At 34.0% G+C, this 19,452-nt stretch overlaps 1 protein-coding gene across 2 annotated transcripts; it reads left to right on the forward strand.

Annotated features, from left to right (window-relative positions):
- The first annotated feature begins 1,357 nt into the window (after positions 1-1,357).
- Verm (LDLa and CE4_CDA_like_1 domain-containing protein vermiform) lies at positions 1,358-12,200 on the forward strand. 2 transcript variants are annotated; one of them, XM_083041820.1, is made up of 6 exons: positions 1,358-1,425; positions 2,367-2,499; positions 3,673-3,803; positions 9,001-9,150; positions 10,078-11,000; positions 11,081-12,200. In XM_083041820.1, exons 1-6 carry the CDS (start codon positions 1,377-1,379, stop codon positions 11,312-11,314), a joined length of 1,620 nt encoding a protein of 539 aa, XP_082897946.1. In that variant the 5' UTR covers positions 1,358-1,376; the 3' UTR covers positions 11,315-12,200. The 2 variants fall into 2 exon arrangements, with proteins under 2 accessions (XP_082897946.1, XP_082897947.1); XM_083041821.1 differs by lacking the exon at positions 3,673-3,803 and adding an exon at positions 3,879-3,991.
- Positions 12,201-19,452: the final 7,252 nt, after the last annotated feature.

A 19,452-nucleotide genomic window follows, 5' to 3' on the forward strand; every position in this document is an offset into this window, starting at 1 on the left:
CATCCCGATTGTTTCGCGAAAATGCGTTTTCCGCGAGCGTCGCGTAAAATTCGCGAAAGGTCAAAACGCCTCTCGACACTGCGGAAACAACTGCATTCGCCTCGCTGCGCATGCAAACGATATTATTTCCACGAGAACGCACATCTCACGGTTACGTACTTAAAGGGATCAAGCCGCGCTAACGCGATTTCACGGAAATACGAGCGGGCGGTTAATTTTCGCACGCTAAGAGCGATATTCGTTTCAAACATTCGCGTGCATATATGTGCATTAACAAACGTTACGTTGCGTTCCGAAATTATACGTCTCCCCTCGCGTCTGACTTTCCTCTTCCCGGTTTCGCCCTCGAGCGTGACCTCTTATAATGCCACACGTCGAATATACTATTTTCCTCGCTTATCGTGCCTGAAAACGGCACAACTTGAGCGAGGTTCTCGATGAAAGTAAGGAAGAGACACTTTCTCAGGTTTATGAGCGCTTCAGGCCTCATTCGCGGTCGCATTCAAGACGTCGCGGGCCTCATCAATGTCTTCATGACGATCGTAAAAAAGAGGCTTTGTAAAAGGTCCCGTTTTCACTTCTCTTCGACCAAAGTCACGGCTTGGACCTTGGACATTTGACAATAAACGATCGCGCTCGCGTCGGAAAAATTCTCCTCGTCGTATAATAATTGATTGAGGTTGTTCAAACGTAGAGTTTTTCAAAGAGCTCGTGATTCTTAGATTCTCTTAGATTCGCGATGAATCCAGTTTTCGGACCATAACAGCATTCCTGACAGTTTATTCGAAGAAGAAGCTGGCGATCCGGTCGAGTTAAAAATGGTTGGACAAGAGTAGGCGATGCAAAAATAAGGGTTTTCGATGCAGGTAGAGAAAATAAAATTCGAGCAGATTAATTCTGCATTCCATCCAGGGTCTAATCCAGAAACACTACGTCTCTGTTGCTTCTGGCAACAAGATTATTAATGACCAAAGTCTTTAAATATTTCGAAACATATGATAAGCTCTATTTATATTCTTTTTCATCTAATTTAAATAAAACCGACAATGTTATTGAATGCTGTTAGAATTAATTACCGTTACAACATTGCGACAAACAATCTCTCATGATACGCGCATGTAATAATTTTTATAATTAAAAAATTTTTAATTTTGAGTTTAATTTTCAATTATGGGGAAGAGAAGGAGGTTGATTCTTTTTTAAAAAACAGACACACTTTGCTCCTGCCATTTTCCTGATGCTCTCGTGAAAGATGGCAGCACGATCCGGATGGTGAAAGTCTTCCCTGATGAAGTGGGCAGGAGTGGTGGTGCACATATAGAGGGGTGGAGAGGGCGCGGCTTGTTCAGACGCTCTCTGTCCTGACGACGACGACGATGTCGCCGAAGTTGATATTTTTGCTAGGATCTCTGTGTCTACTTGCCGGTAAGTACAATTTATTCTGTCTGTAATTAACAACCTTCCACGGAGAATTTTTCGCGTCGCGATTTCCTCGATTTTCCTCTTTGATTAAAATTGCATTATTTATAATCGTCCGTTCGTTAAAATTTAAATTCAATTTTCAAATCTCACTTAAGTCACGTCGAGTGTGTCAAAGTTGATGGGGCAACCTTTGACGTATCGCTGAAACTATCGAGAAATTAATTTCCAAATTGTGAGAGAGATCATTAAGAGAATATTACGCAATAAGAGAGCGAAGAAACACTCTCTATCGAGAAGAATGTCTTGGAAAATAAATTGAAATTGTAAATGAAGATGAGAGAGAGAATCTTCTCGAAATCGACGTTAATAATCGCGTACATTTCCAAAGTGGGGGAGAGAGAGATAGAACCTACTTTGGAGAACCACTGTCGCTTTCCCCCCCGTTGCCCTGACATTTCCAAGACTTTCTACTTCTACCGGAGTTCACCGACCCCTCCTTCGATCGCCGATCGCAATGCGCGCGTTCGATGTCGTGAACCGATCGTGACATTTGCAACGATTAATCGAATTCACCTCCGCTTTGTCCCGGCGCGAAATGTCATATGTTCGATTCGAAACGTATCCTTTGATCACGCCGACCGCTCCCAATTTCTACGAACGCTGTTACATCACTGTTTATCGGAAATATTCGCAAGAGATACTCCAAGAAGTCTCAGCTATGTCTAAAGATCAATGCAAAAAATTAAACAAAAAAATTTATCAAAAGATATACTCTTATCATTGAATCGTGTAACTGTATCTTGTGTATATAACATCTGAAACATTTAATAGCCATCAAATGAGACACGGCTGTGACAAGAAGATTGAAACAAATGTAGAATTTGATGATTCACAAAATATGAGCTTGTTAATTAAAAAAAAAAAAATAATTTTTTTATTCGCAGCTACACAGGTCAGAGCACAAGATGATGAAGACAGCGAGGGGACTAACCCAAACGCCGAGGAACTTTGTCAGGACAGGCCGGGCGACGAGTACTTTCGCTTGAGCGTTGAAGGAGACTGTCGCGATGTCGTGAGGTAAGTCTTGTTCTCTCGTTATTCTATCCGCGAATGCAGGATCGGATCGAGCCGCTTCGACATCCCGAACGAGCCGAGATAACTTCACTTTTTTCTATTATTTCACGCAGAGAAAGTAACAAAAACCTTTTTCCGCTCTTCGATAACTTGGAAAACGTTGGCGACTCCGCTTTGGAAAACGTTGGCGAGTCCGCTTTGTCTTATCGCAATATATAATGTTGTTTTACATAATATAATATATAATCTACAAAAACTGCGGGTGAACGGGATCGCGCGGGAAGGTGAGTCGGTTTTCGAGTCAAAAAACTCGTTCACTCAACGTTGACTCACAATCAGTTCCGCCTCGACTTGTTCCACTAACTCTACAGGTCGCCGGCGAGTAATTAGTCTTGCGTTCAATGAGTAAACTTTCTCCGCGCCGATTTTAATCTCACGTTAATCTCATCCCGTTTACCCGCCGTTATTATAGACATTCTAGAGATTAAAATTTTGTAAATGGTCCCCCCCCCCCTCTCTTATATACGAAATGCAAGAGAAGCGAGTTTTCGCGACATCCTTTACGCGAAGGACATCCGGTTTTGACAGGACAGGCATAATAATCTGGGAATGCGGTTGACGATAAGCCATTAATTAATAAAAATAGCATCAACTGTTTCACTTATTAATCCAGGATGTGACTGAATGCTCCGATCGAATCCTAGGATTTTCCAGGCCTCAAGGCGATCCGGTAGACGCAAAACTGAGACCAGTTTAAAGACTCCTCCCGTCATTTCAGATTTATTTTTATAATTGCCGTGATTGAATAGCTCGTCTTTGTTACATAATAATAGCATCGTTATTCCTTCATTTACATTCGACAAGTTGAATTCACTCGAATATATGTATATACAAGGTTCTATGAAATATTAAAAATCATATTAATCGAATACAATGGGGGACCGCAAACGTTGCATTACTCGCTCGTATATTACGTCTCGTACAAACAATAGTTCACGGTGTGGCGCCGGTTAATAATATCTCGAGGCAATTAAGCACGTTTGCTTATTTTAAACGCATTGTTTCCCTCCTCCATTGTGTTCTGGGCTTGTGCTACTTTTTTCGCGAAGCGGAATCGAGAAAATCGCGCACGCTCTGGCGAGGAGAATATTATTTCGAATGTGAGAATGATCCTAGGTGCGACAAGGCCACCGAGATCGGCGTGACCAGGTTGGCGACGGTGCGATGCCCCACGGGTCTCGCCTTCGACATCGAGAGGCAGACCTGCGACTGGAAGACGAACGTGAAGAACTGCGATCAGCTCGAGAGTAAGCGAACATTACGTCTTTTTCCCACGTTAGACTCACGCAGGCACCCTCTGTTTTCTGTCCCGGTACCACCAGGTGTACAAGGTCCGGCCTGAAGCAAATCACGTGCCCCAGCGGACTGGCCTTTGACGTGGACAAACAGACCTGCGACTGGAAGGGCAAAGTCACCAACTGTGACAAGCTCGAGAGTAAGTCGGAGGGTCGGCGACGACGTTGATTGTACGTCGCCGATTCCTTGACTAAGTAAGACTCGCAACGTAGCACGCACCATCCTATATATATATCATTAGATACTAACATGAGCATGAGATCGCGTCTTCTTCGCTGCACCTTTTGCAATCCTATCCGCGATGCCTAGCGATCAGCTGAGCGTCTCTGAAGACTCTCTCGTTGAAAATGGAGATTCTTTTTTTTTTTAATTTTTCGTCGCAATCGATCGCAGATCTCTCAACAAGTCCGTCACGTAATTATCGATGAGAAATGTCTTGTCAATCGATATATTCAAGATATTGCGCAACCATCCGTTGCGTGAACGAATCGCGCGGATCGAAAAAAAGTCGGCGAAACTTTCCAGCGCGGAAAGTCACACATTAACATAGCGATGAGATTCGACGCGAAATAAAACTGAGAGGGAAAGGGGACTATGTATACTTTGAGCAGCCGAATTAACGATCGAAAATACCCGATCGGGAATCCCGATACTTTCGAGAAAATATTATCGACGAGACCAATTCCCCGTCCGATCACTTTCGTTCCGAGGCGAGCGGCCGATGGGACTGGTTTCGATTTTCAGCGAAAGTGCGAGCGGACCACGCGAGCAGAGAATCTCGAACGAGAGAGGAAACGAAACGAGAACGCTTCGGAGACGCCACGATCGCGAGAACATCGCGAGCTAAATCCGGTTTCGAATCCTCGAAACTTATCATCCTATTTTTTCTCACGCGATATTCACGATTCACCGCGTACGACTAACAAAGCTGCACTTTCCAATGGAATTGGACGAAGGAACCGGCTTCTTTTTTTCATTCGTGATTTTCAAACTGCAATTGTCTAACATTGTTCTTTTAATTAATTTTTTAAATATATATATTTATATATTCTATATTATATCATTTATCTAACTGTATATATATAAATATGTATATAATATAATATGTATAAATATATATATGTATATATATTTTTTTATTGTATGTATAATCTTGGATTAAAACTGTCTCTCGTGGAAGAACTTCTCTCATTTGCCACAAGAGACAATTTCCAATTTTCCTAATAATAATTTTACAATAGCTTTAAATAAATTAAATAAAATATTTTTTTTCTCATATTTTTTGCGATTCTCGTCCAATTCCGATTTTCACCAGATTTATTTAACATATCGGCTTATATCATCGAATTGCGTGCCAGTGCGTATATACGCGGAAGACCAGTAGTACATTTCCGCGTTACGATTCGCGAGAGGCGATCAACGATAATTTATAGATTTATCAGAACGATATTAATAGATTTGTCAGCTCGAAGGCACTTATTTTTGAACGACAGCGCTCGAAGTCGATCGCCGAGTAACCAGATCTCGCGTTAACTAAGTAAGCCACTTTATCGTGAGGGATCGCTGTTTATGCAAACGTATTCTGTAATTCGCGCTTTGATAATCCTTCTACATCAACGATAATCGCTATATCTTTGCATCGGTGTTTCAAAATCGTAATTCCATTTCCATTTAACGCATCGCTGCGCTCCAATTCCATGCTTGCATCAAATAGTATCCAGCTTCGCGGACAAATTAATCCGGTATCAAATTGCCGTTAGTCAAACGTCCGATAAATAAATCTCGATGAAATCGCAGAAGAGATCTCAATTATGTATATTTCACATCGTAGGTTATATCGCCTATCAATATAAATAAATGTCAAATGTCACACGAATTCGTACAACTCAATCATTGGCACGCAATAATTTTCTAACATTTAGCGCTCTCCCCTTCATATTTGCCCTCCTCCTTTCGCCCCTCTGCATCCTACGTTCGCTCCAGGTACGAGGTTGCACGTATTCGCCGATTCTTTCTCTCCGCATTCAGATCGGTTTCGCTTCGGCGGATTTGGCCTCCTTATAGGAGCTCCTCGCTACTCGGTCAACCCCGTCCGGCCGGCTGACTTTTACTACTGAAATCTCGAAACACGTCGCGCAGTCAGCTCGATCGTTAATCTCCCGCCGCGGGAGGCTCTTCTCTCTTCTTCGATATAATCCTCGTTTTCACGACTGGATAAAGTACGACGAAAGATAGCTTATGACTCTCTTTCGTGTCCGTTTCACAATCTGTCACAGCTGCGATCGGCTCACAGGACATCGCACGCTTTCTCTCCGATTAAAAGCGATATATGTGTATATGTGTGTGTATATATATGTATATATATGTATGTATGTATATCAAAATTCTAATTTTCATTATCTAAAAATTATAATAACTTTTATCACTTTCTAAAAAAGGCATGTTAACTGAATAAATTCAATTTATATTGAAGTTTTGAGACCTCTTTTCTGCGATGCTGATTGACTGTCTCGATTCGTGTTGTGCGTTACATTCATAGCATCGAGAGGCTGTCATCGCGAGGGTTAGCAGTTTGACAGTTTGTCCAAAATAAAATTAAATAAAATAATAATATGTTTCAAATAATATGTTATAATACTTTAAATTCGATTAATATTTTTGATAGAAATCAGCTAATAACTATCAAAATATTAATCAAATTTAAAGTATTAAAACATATTATTTAAAATATATTATTATTTTATTTTATTTTATTTTGGACAAACTGTCAAACTGCTAACCCTCGCGATGACAGCCTCTCGATGTTATGAGTATAACAAAGAACGCAAATCGAGGCAGCTAATCAACATCGTGAAAAAGAAGCAATAATAAATATAAATACTTGCTAGAATCGACTTAACATGCCTTTCTTGAAAAGAGACTAGAACAACACAAGCGCAATTCCTCGATTTTATGTTAAAAAGAATGATACAGAAATCAGCTGATAACTGTCAAAAAATATTAATCAAGTTTAAAATACTAACATTTTATTTAAAACATATTATTATTTTAATTTTTATTACATAATATTATTTTAAAATTTAATTAAAAAATTAACGCTTTAATCAATTGATATATTTCAAAAAATATTAATAAAGCGTTAATTTGCTAATTAAATTTTAAAATAATAATAGGTTATAAAAATTAAAATAGTAATATGTTGTAAATAATATGTTATAATGCCTTATCTGCGATTAATGTTTTTTGACAGGAAATCAGCTGATTTCTGTCAAAAAATATTTATCTAGTTTAAACAAACTTTATATATTTTTAAAAATATAATTTCTTTAAATACAAAATTAAAAAATGGTGCGCGCGTAGCGCGCGCTTGTGTTGTTCTAGTATATATGTATATAAGAGAGTAATTAATTTTTAGAAGATAAAATATTAAAGTTTTGACACATACAGGATGTCCTGTATAAGTGAGATTGATCAGTATACTATCGTATTTTTTGTCAAAAAAATGAGCACCTTTTTCTTTTGATAAAATTTCCGGAAATATATTGTTTTCGAGATATCTTATTTTTTAATGTAGTAGTGCATATGCTGTTTTTTACTCTTATTATTTCTATTAATTTTATTTTTTTTCAATTATATTTTCTTCTCTAAAAATGTAAATGTTAAACTTAATTATAACAGAAGTACCAAAATTTTTATACAAAAAATTATTTACACGAAGAAACAATAAATGCATCATATTGGCATATTTAAAAAATGAGATGTCTTTTTTTAAAGAAAAAGATCAGAAATGCAACTCTAAATGAAACGATTAATTTCCGCGTCGGTCGATCTTTAAAATCGAGTCAATCGATGCCCATCATATATAGCTAATTATCCTTATACTGCTTCGCATTCTAATTTCATCTTTCAACAGTATCGCTCTTATTCGTTTCTCTCGCACAAACACATTTTCAAAAGTCATTTTTTTTAATCATTCTTTCTACCTGTCTTTATTTTTCTTTCTCGCTCTCTCATATACATGAATAACGACTTGCGTGCATCGCTGCCAGTCAATGAGGCAGACAAACGCCGAGTTAGAGTTTATCTTCGAGTTGCTCGTTGAGCAAAAGACAAATAATAGTCTTTCTACGAAAGAGAAGAAGCACAGAGGACGAGACGTACATATACATACATTCTTCGTGGACAGTTCAACGAAAAGCTATTACGCGTTGATGGACCGAAATGTAGACAAGTGTAAAAAAAGAGGACTGAGAACAAAAGTAAACGAAAAGACACGAACGAGACGAAAGCCATTCCGATGGAGGATCAACTGACAAGAAAAGAAGCAGTGGCGTAGGAACGTTCGTCAAAAAACGTTTCTCTTCTCTTCTTTAAAAAAAAAAGAATCGCGAGAGCTCGAGATCTCCTCTTGAACTACTTGTATATATAATATATATTAATCCGCCACACTATCTATTGAAAATATACACAGTAGAAAGATTTGATGTATAATTTTTCTGTGTGTGCTGAGGTAGACTGCGGGAATTGGGTGGCACGAATTAATTCAGCACGATCCCCTTGACTTAACAGTTATACGCATATATTTTGCATTTATTATATACTCTTTAAATCCACGCACACGGTTCCTACGCTGCTGCGTGTAATAAGCGGGAGATAGTGGCGTTCGGGCCTTGATTACACCTGTAGCCGAAACACCTGAATTATATAAAGCACCGATATAGCCACCAATGAAAATCTCGCGCAATAGCTGGGCGTAAAGTGTCCATTACGAAATTTCGATTGCCTTAATCACACCCTTGGCTGTTCGCGTGATTTGCCAGAACACTGACAGCGACAGGAAACTCATATTAATATTCGACAGCTGGCCACAAAAATGTCCATTGCGAAGCTTATCTTGATACAATTAATAACGTCAATTAAGTTTAATAAAGCGATTCTCGATAAAGAAATTATGCTTCGATAAATTTAACGATAATGACTTTGATGATATTTCATTAATTTGTGTGACGATTATCGATTTAAAAATGCAAGGGACGCTTCGTCATGTCGGACGTTTTATTGGTCCTATCGATATTTGATGAATTCCGAAGTAAACGGTAACTAATTTGCAAATAAGAGAGATTTAATGGATAATTGTGTTTCTTACAGAGCCGCGTAAAGTCTTGCCCATACTCAAGACCGACGAACCAATTTGCCCGGAGGGAAAACTGTCGTGCGGTAACGGCGAATGTATCGAGAAGGATCTGTTCTGTAACGGCACGCCCGATTGCAAGGACGAGTCCGACGAAAACGCCTGCAGTAAGTGTCGCAATTACTGTTGGTTTCATAAAATATAATTATAGTAAATTTCATTTATAATTGTTTCGTGCAAGATACGTCGAGCGTAATTGTCAAAGTATACCAGAGTAGATTTATTAAAAAGTTTATATATAAAGTATATATATATTAAAAAGTGAATTTTATAAAACAATGTGTTTATTGCATTTAAAGACAGATTTTTATTCAATTAATGTATGCAATGATTTTTCGACCATCTTTCAAGCGGCTAAAAAATTCATTTTCTTTCATTTTTAAAATTATACACGATCATTAAAACCCAATCAATCCGGGCAATATTTTTTTTATTAAAGATGCATTAAAATGGCATCTTTTAAAAATGCATATATATGTCACGCGCTTTTATTAGCTTTAAAATAAAGCTTATGTTTCATCTATTATAAAAATTGCTACAAACTTTTCCAACAACCACAGATATATTAGTACCCATTAGACGCTCACTTTAATTATTTGGCGATAAATAATTACAGAACAATTTATACACTGAGAGAATTTTCTCTTAGAATTTACATTGAAAATCATGGTAATCGTGGGACAATATGGTATGGAAAGAATTTTGTGAGAATTTCTCTGATTAATATTTATCACAATAAAAATAATATCTGTCACAATAAAATATAAAACATGTTTGATTAATTTTACTAAACTGCATAGTAAAATTAATCAAACATATTTTGTATTTTATTGTAATAAATATTATTATTTTTATTGTGATAAATATTAATCAGAGATATTCTCACAAAATTCTTTCCATACCATATTGTCCCACGATTACCATGATTTTCAGAGTAAATTCTAAGAGAAAATTCTCTGTGTATTTTAAAGTGCTATATTTTAAAAATATCTTAAATTTAAAAAAATGTTATTAAATATATTATTAAATTACAGCCGTAGAGACCGATCCTAATCGCGCTCCCGATTGCGATCCCACGCAATGCGTCCTGCCCGATTGCTACTGCTCCGCCGATGGTACCCGCATCCCCGGTAACATCGATCTCCAGCAAGTGCCGCAAATGATTACGATCACGTTCAACGGCGCCGTGAACGTCGACAACATCGACCTATACGACGACATCTTCAACGGGCAACGTCAGAACCCGAATGGCTGCCAGATCCGCGGAACCTTCTTCGTCTCGCACAAGTACACCAATTACTCGGCCGTGCAGGATCTTCACCGACGCGGCCACGAGATCGCCGTGTTCTCGTTGACGCACAAGGAGGACCCGCAATACTGGAGCCAGGGAACGTATGATGACTGGCTGGCCGAGATGGCCGGTGCCAGGCTGATCATCGAACGTTTCGCCAATATCACTGACGGTTCCATCATAGGTATGCGCGCTCCTTATCTCAGGGTCGGCGGTAACAAACAGTTCGAGATGATGGCCGATCAGTTCTTCGTGTACGACGCTTCCATCACCGCGTCCTTGGGACGCGTGCCCATCTGGCCGTATACTCTATACTTCAGAATGCCTCACAAGTGTAACGGCAACGGTGGCAATTGTCCGTCGAGGTCGCATCCGGTCTGGGAGATGGTGATGAACGAGCTCGACCGTAGAGATGATCCGACCTTCGACGAGTCCCTCCCGGGTTGTCACATGGTCGACTCGTGCTCCAACGTACAGAGCGGAGAACAGTTCGCCCGGCTGCTCAGGCATAACTTCAACAGGCATTTCAACAGCAACCGAGCACCGCTCGGTCTGCATTTCCACGCGTCCTGGCTCAAGAGCAAGAAGGAGTACAAGGATGAGCTGATCAAGTTCATCGAGGAGATGGTCGCCAGGAGCGACGTGTACTTTGTCACTATGGTCCAGGTAAGAGATCGATCAATTTGTCTCTCTTAATGTCTTTGTGTAAAATACAATTTTTTATATTTTATTTTTCCGCTGATCAGGTGATCAAGTGGATGCAGCAGCCCACTGAGCTCTCCGCGCTCAGAGACTTCCAGGACTGGAAGGAGACTTGCGACGAGAAGGGTCTACCCTATTGCTCGCTGCCTAACGCTTGTCCACTAACGACCAGAGAGCTGCCCGGTGAGACCCTGCGTCTCTTTACCTGCATGGAGTGCCCTAATAATTATCCGTGGTTGCTGGACCCAACCGGCGACGGCTTCTCTGCGAGAAAGTGATCCATAATCCGCGAGACAAGCGACGCCGGCCGCGCGATTCGATCTTTAAATAGATCGCTCGAAAAAGATCGTCGATCGATCGTTATCACGTTATCAACGAAATCGCGCGTCGCCGATCGCCGGCGATTTTAATTAGTCGAGACAATCACATGGAGAGTGCGGCTTTTTGGAAAGAAAACACGGACAAAAAGCAATTGCGACTAAACAGGCGAAAGCGAGATTACGGAAATCGTCTTCATCGCTATTAGAAAGCGTCACCATAGCCGGAAATAGGATCGTTCAGCGAATACGTAAAGTAAAGTGAGGCACATTCTATTCTCGAAAACGCATCCACGGCCGGGTTTCTCCGAGTCCGCGATAGTCTCGACTATTATTATTATTATTTATGCAAATTAGGATCGCGCTAAAGAAGAGGGAAAAGAAAAGAAAGTATTCGCGAGGATCAATTTCTCATGATAAGCGAATGAGACTCGCGAAAAAGGAAAAAGGACGTGTACTTTTTTTTTCGCATCCACGAAACGCGAGCTCGTTCGCGAACGACGCATCGATTTTCCGCAAGGATTGCGATGCTCGAGGACGAGGGCGAGACGATCCATAGAGACATCTCACTTGTAAATAACCATAATGGATTCTTTTTGCCCTCTCTCTCCTCTCCCTCCCCCATGTCGATTCGGCACGTCCTCATTGTTTTCTAGAGGCGCGTGTACTGTTAGAAAGGAAATGGACTCTCGTAACTGATACAGCGAGAAATAAAAAATAACTATACACCATCCCATGCCGCTCCTTGAACATGTACTCTTTAAGATTTAAGCGACACGCGAAGATCTAAGTAATTTTTAGTAATCTAAAAATATTTCCGAATAAAAACTGTATGTAGAAAAAATTAAACGGCTATTACACTTTATTTCTCTCCCCTTCGTCACTTTATTCTAAATTATTTCTCTCCTTCATCACACTTTACTCTAAATTATTTATTCACGGAATTAAAAACTTTCAACGAATTATTAATTATTGCTGTAAGTATAAATTGAATCATATATAATGTTAATTCTAATATTTAAAATAATATTTTATTTTACCAGCATTATTAATTATATTCTTAAATCAATTACATCCAAATATAAAAATGAAGATTTTTAGAATCTTATATAGCACACATAACCATGTAGAATAATGGTTGTATATGACCAATTAGAACCCATAGTCAAAATTTTTAATACATATACATTTTTTCTTTACATCGCATATTTTCCTTACAACTATGAAAAAAAGATTTATAAATATAATGCAGGAAACTGTAAACAATATTTAATAACATTAAAAAATATATTTGATCTATTAAGATAAATTAGATCATGTTTGTCATAAATATAAATGTCATCACTAGAAGAACAATTTAATGACATTAATATATTATACTTTCATTAACTGAATATTTTATAGAACATAATTAGCTTACTGAAACGATTGCGTCCTCTCATGTATGTATAATCTGCATATAAAAAAATCAATCGAATAAAGCAAGCGTATTTTCAAGTATACGTTTTAATTATCTATACATAATCATTGCTATGTATAGAAGTCATGTTAAAAACTTATTTATCGTTGTCAAATGTCTGATTGTTAAATTTTCAAATTAATTATACTTTATTTTATATAATATAAGAAATATTGACGAAATTGAAAAATAATTAACATAGCTTATTAAATATCGTACAGTACCTATAAATATTCATTGATAATAAAAATAAAAATTTTCGCCAAAATTATAAAATTCTTCTAAAAAATTATTGTCTCTATAAATTTACATATTCCTTTATTACTGCAGATAGTCAAGAAAAGTTTATATATAATATTGAGTTTTCAACATTATTTTTAAGACTCATTATATATGTGTGATATCTCAAGACTCTTCTCTCTTCTGCGATACCGTATATTTTCTAAATCTTTTAAAAATAAAAATCCTTATATTAAACGTTAAAGACACAATAATATTTAAAGAAGCTTATTCGAATAATATCGATATAATTTTCAATATCAATTAGATTATCTCAAGTTTGCGTATTCAAATATAATCATACATAGTAGGGAAAATATTTTCCAACATCAATTTCATTCTCGATATACATTAATTTTATGCTTATCTATATATTAACAAATTAATTATAAAAATCAATTTATTTATATGCAGATCCAATAATTAATTTGCGTTAATAATAAAAACATAATAAATTTTGTTTAAAAAAATTAGTATTTTAACACAATAAGCATCTAACTGACAAAAATATTACATATACATATATTATAAATGACATTGCAAAAATGTACAAATCAAGGAAATGAAATAATAACATAATAATAACAATATATTGTATCAATATTAATATATTTTATTATTATTATTATTAAAAATTAGGTACTCACTAAAATCATTTAATAAATTAATTAATTTAAGATAAACAATTTCATACCTTTATCATTTTCCTGTGACACATTTTATGTATATAATTATATTGACAGTTTGATGTGTGACGCGTTATAAATTCTAATGTAAATAACTTATATAATATTAAGAAATATTTTTATCGGCTCTCAGTATTTAATAACAAAACGTCGTTATATAATATTATACACATATATATGTTATAAGCATAATAATATTAATATATTATTATGTATAATATATAATATATTATTATGTTCATATTATTATTATATGATTATTATTAACACAATGTTCTTCGTGATTCATCAACCGCGTATAAGAATAAACAATTTTGATAACAGTACGTAAATCAATATTGAAAAAAATGCTTTCTTTTAAAAGTAATTTCTTTGCTACGTAATGTGCTAGAAAACATTTGAAAAGTAGATAGCGATATTTCATTATCAAAATTTTTATAAATAAAATGAAATAAATCTGCCATTAAGGAGTGATGTATAAATAATAACAATCTCTGACAATTTATATATCGCAGAATTGTGTATATGTATATATGCCATGTATGCAGAAATAGCTTTATAATATTTATGACCTCATTTTACGTGTATTTAAAATCTACTACGGTTAACTTAATCGGCGATTAATTTCACGGAATAAAAATCTGTCGATAAAATTCAAAATTATACATATACAAATACAAAGAACTAATAATTTTATTCATTATAATAGTTTAAAGCAGATATTAATTGATATGAAAAATTAACCGGAAGTTTTCGTCAACGTAGCTCAAAAATGTTTATCATTTTTATCAGTATAAGTAATTATTTTGATCGTATAGATATGAACATTTTATTATATATATTTTATATTTATAATGAAGAAATATTTTGTAAACAAATATACATATTATTAATTAAGTACTGCTTTCCATACCAAAACCATTTTTAAAACCATAAACTTAAATTCCAAATACAACATAACTGTTACCTTGTGACATTTTATATAGACATTTCATCAAAAATATAGATTATAAGTGTAAAACAGATCAATATTTGTTTGCTGCAAAATCTTAGAACTACTTAGCAATTCGAAAACGTCATATTAAACATCGATAAAAATTGTAATTTATTACTTGACCGGTTATATTTGTCTCGAGCAATTTCCTAAAGGCGCATACGCTCTAGAAATTTTATCACTGTGCCTCATTTCGAAATCTTTCAAAAAGATAACGTCTGCCTTTTTGTTTAATTTCCAGTAGGATGGATATTTTATATTGTTATCTCGGGCAAACTCGTAAGCAAGTGTTAATAATCGTTCCAAGACGCAAAGTTGGCAAATACAAGATTCCGATGGTTCACGTATTGCCCAGTTCATTAAAGCCCCAAAAAGTAATTCCTCCTCCACGTACGTAAACGCAAACTCATATTTAGTTCCACATTTTATTTTCCCGTCATATTTGTACTTTTCAATTCCTTGAGCACGCGCTTTATTTGCTTCCTTGTATAATTTACTTTTATTAATTTTATAACGGTCTGAAACGTATTTCACAGAATCTCCTTCAAAAATTTCTTGTATTGCTACATCGTATTTCGATTTTTTATCATCAAACTCTTTTCTTTGTTTTCTTAAATCTATTTTTCTCCATAAATCATAGTATTCTAGTCCATATTTTGTTGCTGTGTCTCTTATAGATGATGATTCATTTTTCTCATCAACTTCTTTTTCTGCTACCTCAAGTTTATTACTTATCGCGAGATGTTCCGCAATTATTTTTCTCGTACTATCCATTTCTATAACTGCTATTAAAATAATCTACGAAGGAGAGCAATAAACAGAAAAAAATAAATGTATGTTCACAATAGTGTCAACTTAAAAGTTGCATTATCACAAGATTGCAAAATCATTTTCATAATTTTAATCTTACGATGTTTCAATCTCTTGTGTATGATTTAGTTATAAAAACTCAATAATATATTGAAAATTTTCTTGTAAATAAATAATAAATAAATTACAGTAGTTTGCATTATTTGAATGCTCTAGTAAAAACTCTTTAAAAAATTATAAAAAAGAGAATTAAATAGTACCTATACTTACAAAATAAACTGTAATAAAACGAAAAAATATTTTTAAATAAACTATTTTTCACAGTGAGAGAAATGGATGTATTTAACGTCTTACTCTGGTTGTATACAAACGATAACTAAAACACAATGTCAGATATTAACTAATATATTTAAGGCCCTCAGTGTTCCAGTGGGAAGATAAATAAAGTTTTAAAACTCGAAGTAAATATCGCTAAACGACATAGATTTTTTCCTAGATTTTTGAAAAAATGTATCCCCTCTTTCAATTATTTGATATTAAATTGTCGTTCATTATTTATATTTGATACGTTAATATTTCAACCACGTGTAACTAATTCACTTAAAAGTGGATTTTAAAAATAAAAAAACTGTATTGCTGAAATAATGCACACGTAAAATTATTAATTCTATATATCTAATATAACAATAATTCCATATATCTAATATACCAATAAAATATCTAATATATCAAGTTAGTTGCTATTCATATTTCGATTATCGAGTTATACATGTTATACATGCAATAAAAAAAATAATATTATAGTTACCATAAAAAAATATGTGTGAATCGATTATACAAAATAATTTGAATTTTTTTAGAGAAGTCATAAAATTTTTCGTATAGGCAATTATCTTCAATTAATTTCTAGAATATTTGTTAAACATGTAAATTGTTAATATTTTTTATTACGTAGTTTTTAAAAACATATAAAGACACATATCTAAATTTCGAACACTCCCTGTACATTAAAAATGTATATATACAACATGAATATTTTGACATTAGATACACAGAGAGAATTTTCTCTTGGAATTTATCCTGAAAATCATGGTAATCGTGGGACAATATAGTATCGAAAGAATTTTATGAGAATTTTTCTGATTAATATTTATCACAATAAAAATAATAATATCTATTACAATAAAATATAAAATATGTTAATTAATTTTACTATGCAGTTTAGTAAAATTAATAAAATATGTTTTATATTTTATTGTGATAGATATTATTTTTATTGTGATAAATATTAATCAGAGAAATTCTCATAAAATTCTTTCCATAATATTATTGTCCCACGATTACCAGGATTTTCAAGGTAAATTCTAAGAGAAAATTCTCTCAGTGTATAAATTGTTCTGTAATTATTTATCGCCAAATAATTAAAGTGAGCGTCTAAAGGGTATTAATATATCTGTGCGGTTGCTCGAAAAGTTTGTAGCAATTTTAATAATAGATGAAACATAAGCTTTACTTTGAAGCTAATAAAAGCGTGTGACATATACACATATGCATTTTTATAAGATGCCGTTTTAACGTATCTTTTCAAAATTCTTTCAGTGCATATTTATGATATTTATGATGTTAGATATATTTAAGATAATATAAAACCGATTTTATTCAAAATTTAATTAATTATTTCATAGATAACTTCAACAAGAATTTTTTAACAAAATTTCTAACTTCTATAATCTATCATTCTAATTTTACGTTGTATTTTATTTTATTTAAAAAATATAAAATTATAATTATATTCATATGTACAAATTAGAACACGGTATTTGCTGACAAGTTAAATTATATATATAATAATAGATTTGTCGAAGCCGCTCTCTAAAACTTTTATTACGTATTATTAGGTATATGTTTCAATCATGTAGATATGAAAATCTTACAATAACTATAATTAATCGAGCAAAAATCTCTTGTGAACAGATACAATGTATCGAAAAAACTTAAAAAGTCATAATCAATACAATAGCCATATACGATTGATAAAATATTCACGCGGTATGCAATCTTTAAATACATATATAAGCATAGATTAATATATAATATATAGTATAATATAAACCTAATAATTTTTCACGCCATTAAAAATAACAATCATTAATATAACTATTGTACAATAGCATATGTACTGTCACAAAAATTGAGATTGATGCACTACAATTTAATAATATTCCTGTATTGCGAAAATACGAACGATCTATTCACATGTACTGTGCAATAAAAAAATTGATGAGTAACACAATAACTATATAACTAGAAATTATAAGACAGAAAAGAATTTTCGAGTTATAAAAACACAGAAAATATTAATATTAATGTTCATTCGAGAAACTGATTTGCCAATTAGCACATTCCTCTTCTTTCTTTTTTTTCATTTGTCTTTTCTTATTCTCTCATCTCTCTTTCGATACAATTGTTACATAAATTTTTACGGTCTATTTTTTTAACAATATTTAAAGATCCATTTTTATGAAAAAAAGATATGTAAACGCGAGAAGTGCGCGTTTAAAGTCGATATGTACCGCGTAAATTGTTGAATCTTTTCCGCGATTGGTTTATACTACCAAAACAAATCTATGGACATGATAATGACAGTTCGTATCGTTTTATTTTTTTTCCCCATAATTTAAAGCAATAGCGGCGATGTGTTATGTATATTAAATAAGAATTTGTACGCTAGTGTCTGCATGGTACCAAAATATTCTGCAAACAATGTACTGTCGAAATATACAATAGATGAATTTTTGGTTCGTCTTAAAATATTAAAAATCGATACTTTGTTGCAGCGGACCCTATATACTCCGCATATATAAATTATGTTTATTAAATAAGAGAATTTGTTTGCTGGTGTCTGCTTGGTACCAAAATATTCTGCAAACAATGTACTATCGAAGTATACAAGCGATGAATTTTTGGCTCCTTTTAAAATATTAAATATCGATATTTTATTGTAGCTACAAAGTATCGACACTTTAAAAGGATATTTAATATTTTAAAAAGAGCCACACACACACACACACACAAATTCATCGCTTGTATATTTTGATAGAACATTATTTGCAGAATATTTTTATATCATAAACATACCAGCGTACAATTTTTTTTATTTAATATACATAATATAAGTCTGCGTTGTATGGAAGCCGTGGCTAAGAAGTATCGATATTTAATATTTGAAAAGGAGCCAAAAATTTATCGCTTATATATTTCGATGATATATTATTTGTAGATTATTTTTATACCAAACATAGAGCGTACAAATTTTTTTATTTAATATACGTAATATAAGTCTATTACGCCGTACAGGATCTGCGGCTACAAAGTACCGATATTTAAAATTTTTAAATGAGCCAAAAATTTATCGCTTGTATATTTCGATACTACACTGTGTGTAGATTATTTTTATATCTCAAACATGCAAACGTACAAATTCTTTTATTTAATATGTGAAAAATAAATTTATTGTATAGTGTCCTCGCGGCTACAAAGTATCGATATTTAATCAATTTTAATATTTTGAAAAAAGTCAAAAATTCATTGCTTATATATTTTAATTGTACATTATTTGCAGATTATTTTTATATCATAATCATACGAGCGTATATATATTCTTTCATTTAATATACGAAGTACAAGTCTGCGCAGTATAAGGTCTGCGGCTACAAAGTATCGATATTGAAAATTTTAAAAGGAGCCAAAAATTCATCGCTTGTATATTTCGATACTACACTGTTTGCAGATTATTTTTATATCTTAAACATGCTCGTACAAATTCTTTTATTTATACGAAATATAAGTATGTGCCGTAAGGTCCGCAGCT

This window comes from Prenolepis imparis, unplaced genomic scaffold (genome assembly GCF_030444845.1).
Source record: "Prenolepis imparis isolate NDT839.2.m4 unplaced genomic scaffold, iyPreImpa1.0 SCAF_7, whole genome shotgun sequence".
NCBI classification, from domain to species: Eukaryota; Metazoa; Arthropoda; class Insecta; order Hymenoptera; family Formicidae; genus Prenolepis; species Prenolepis imparis.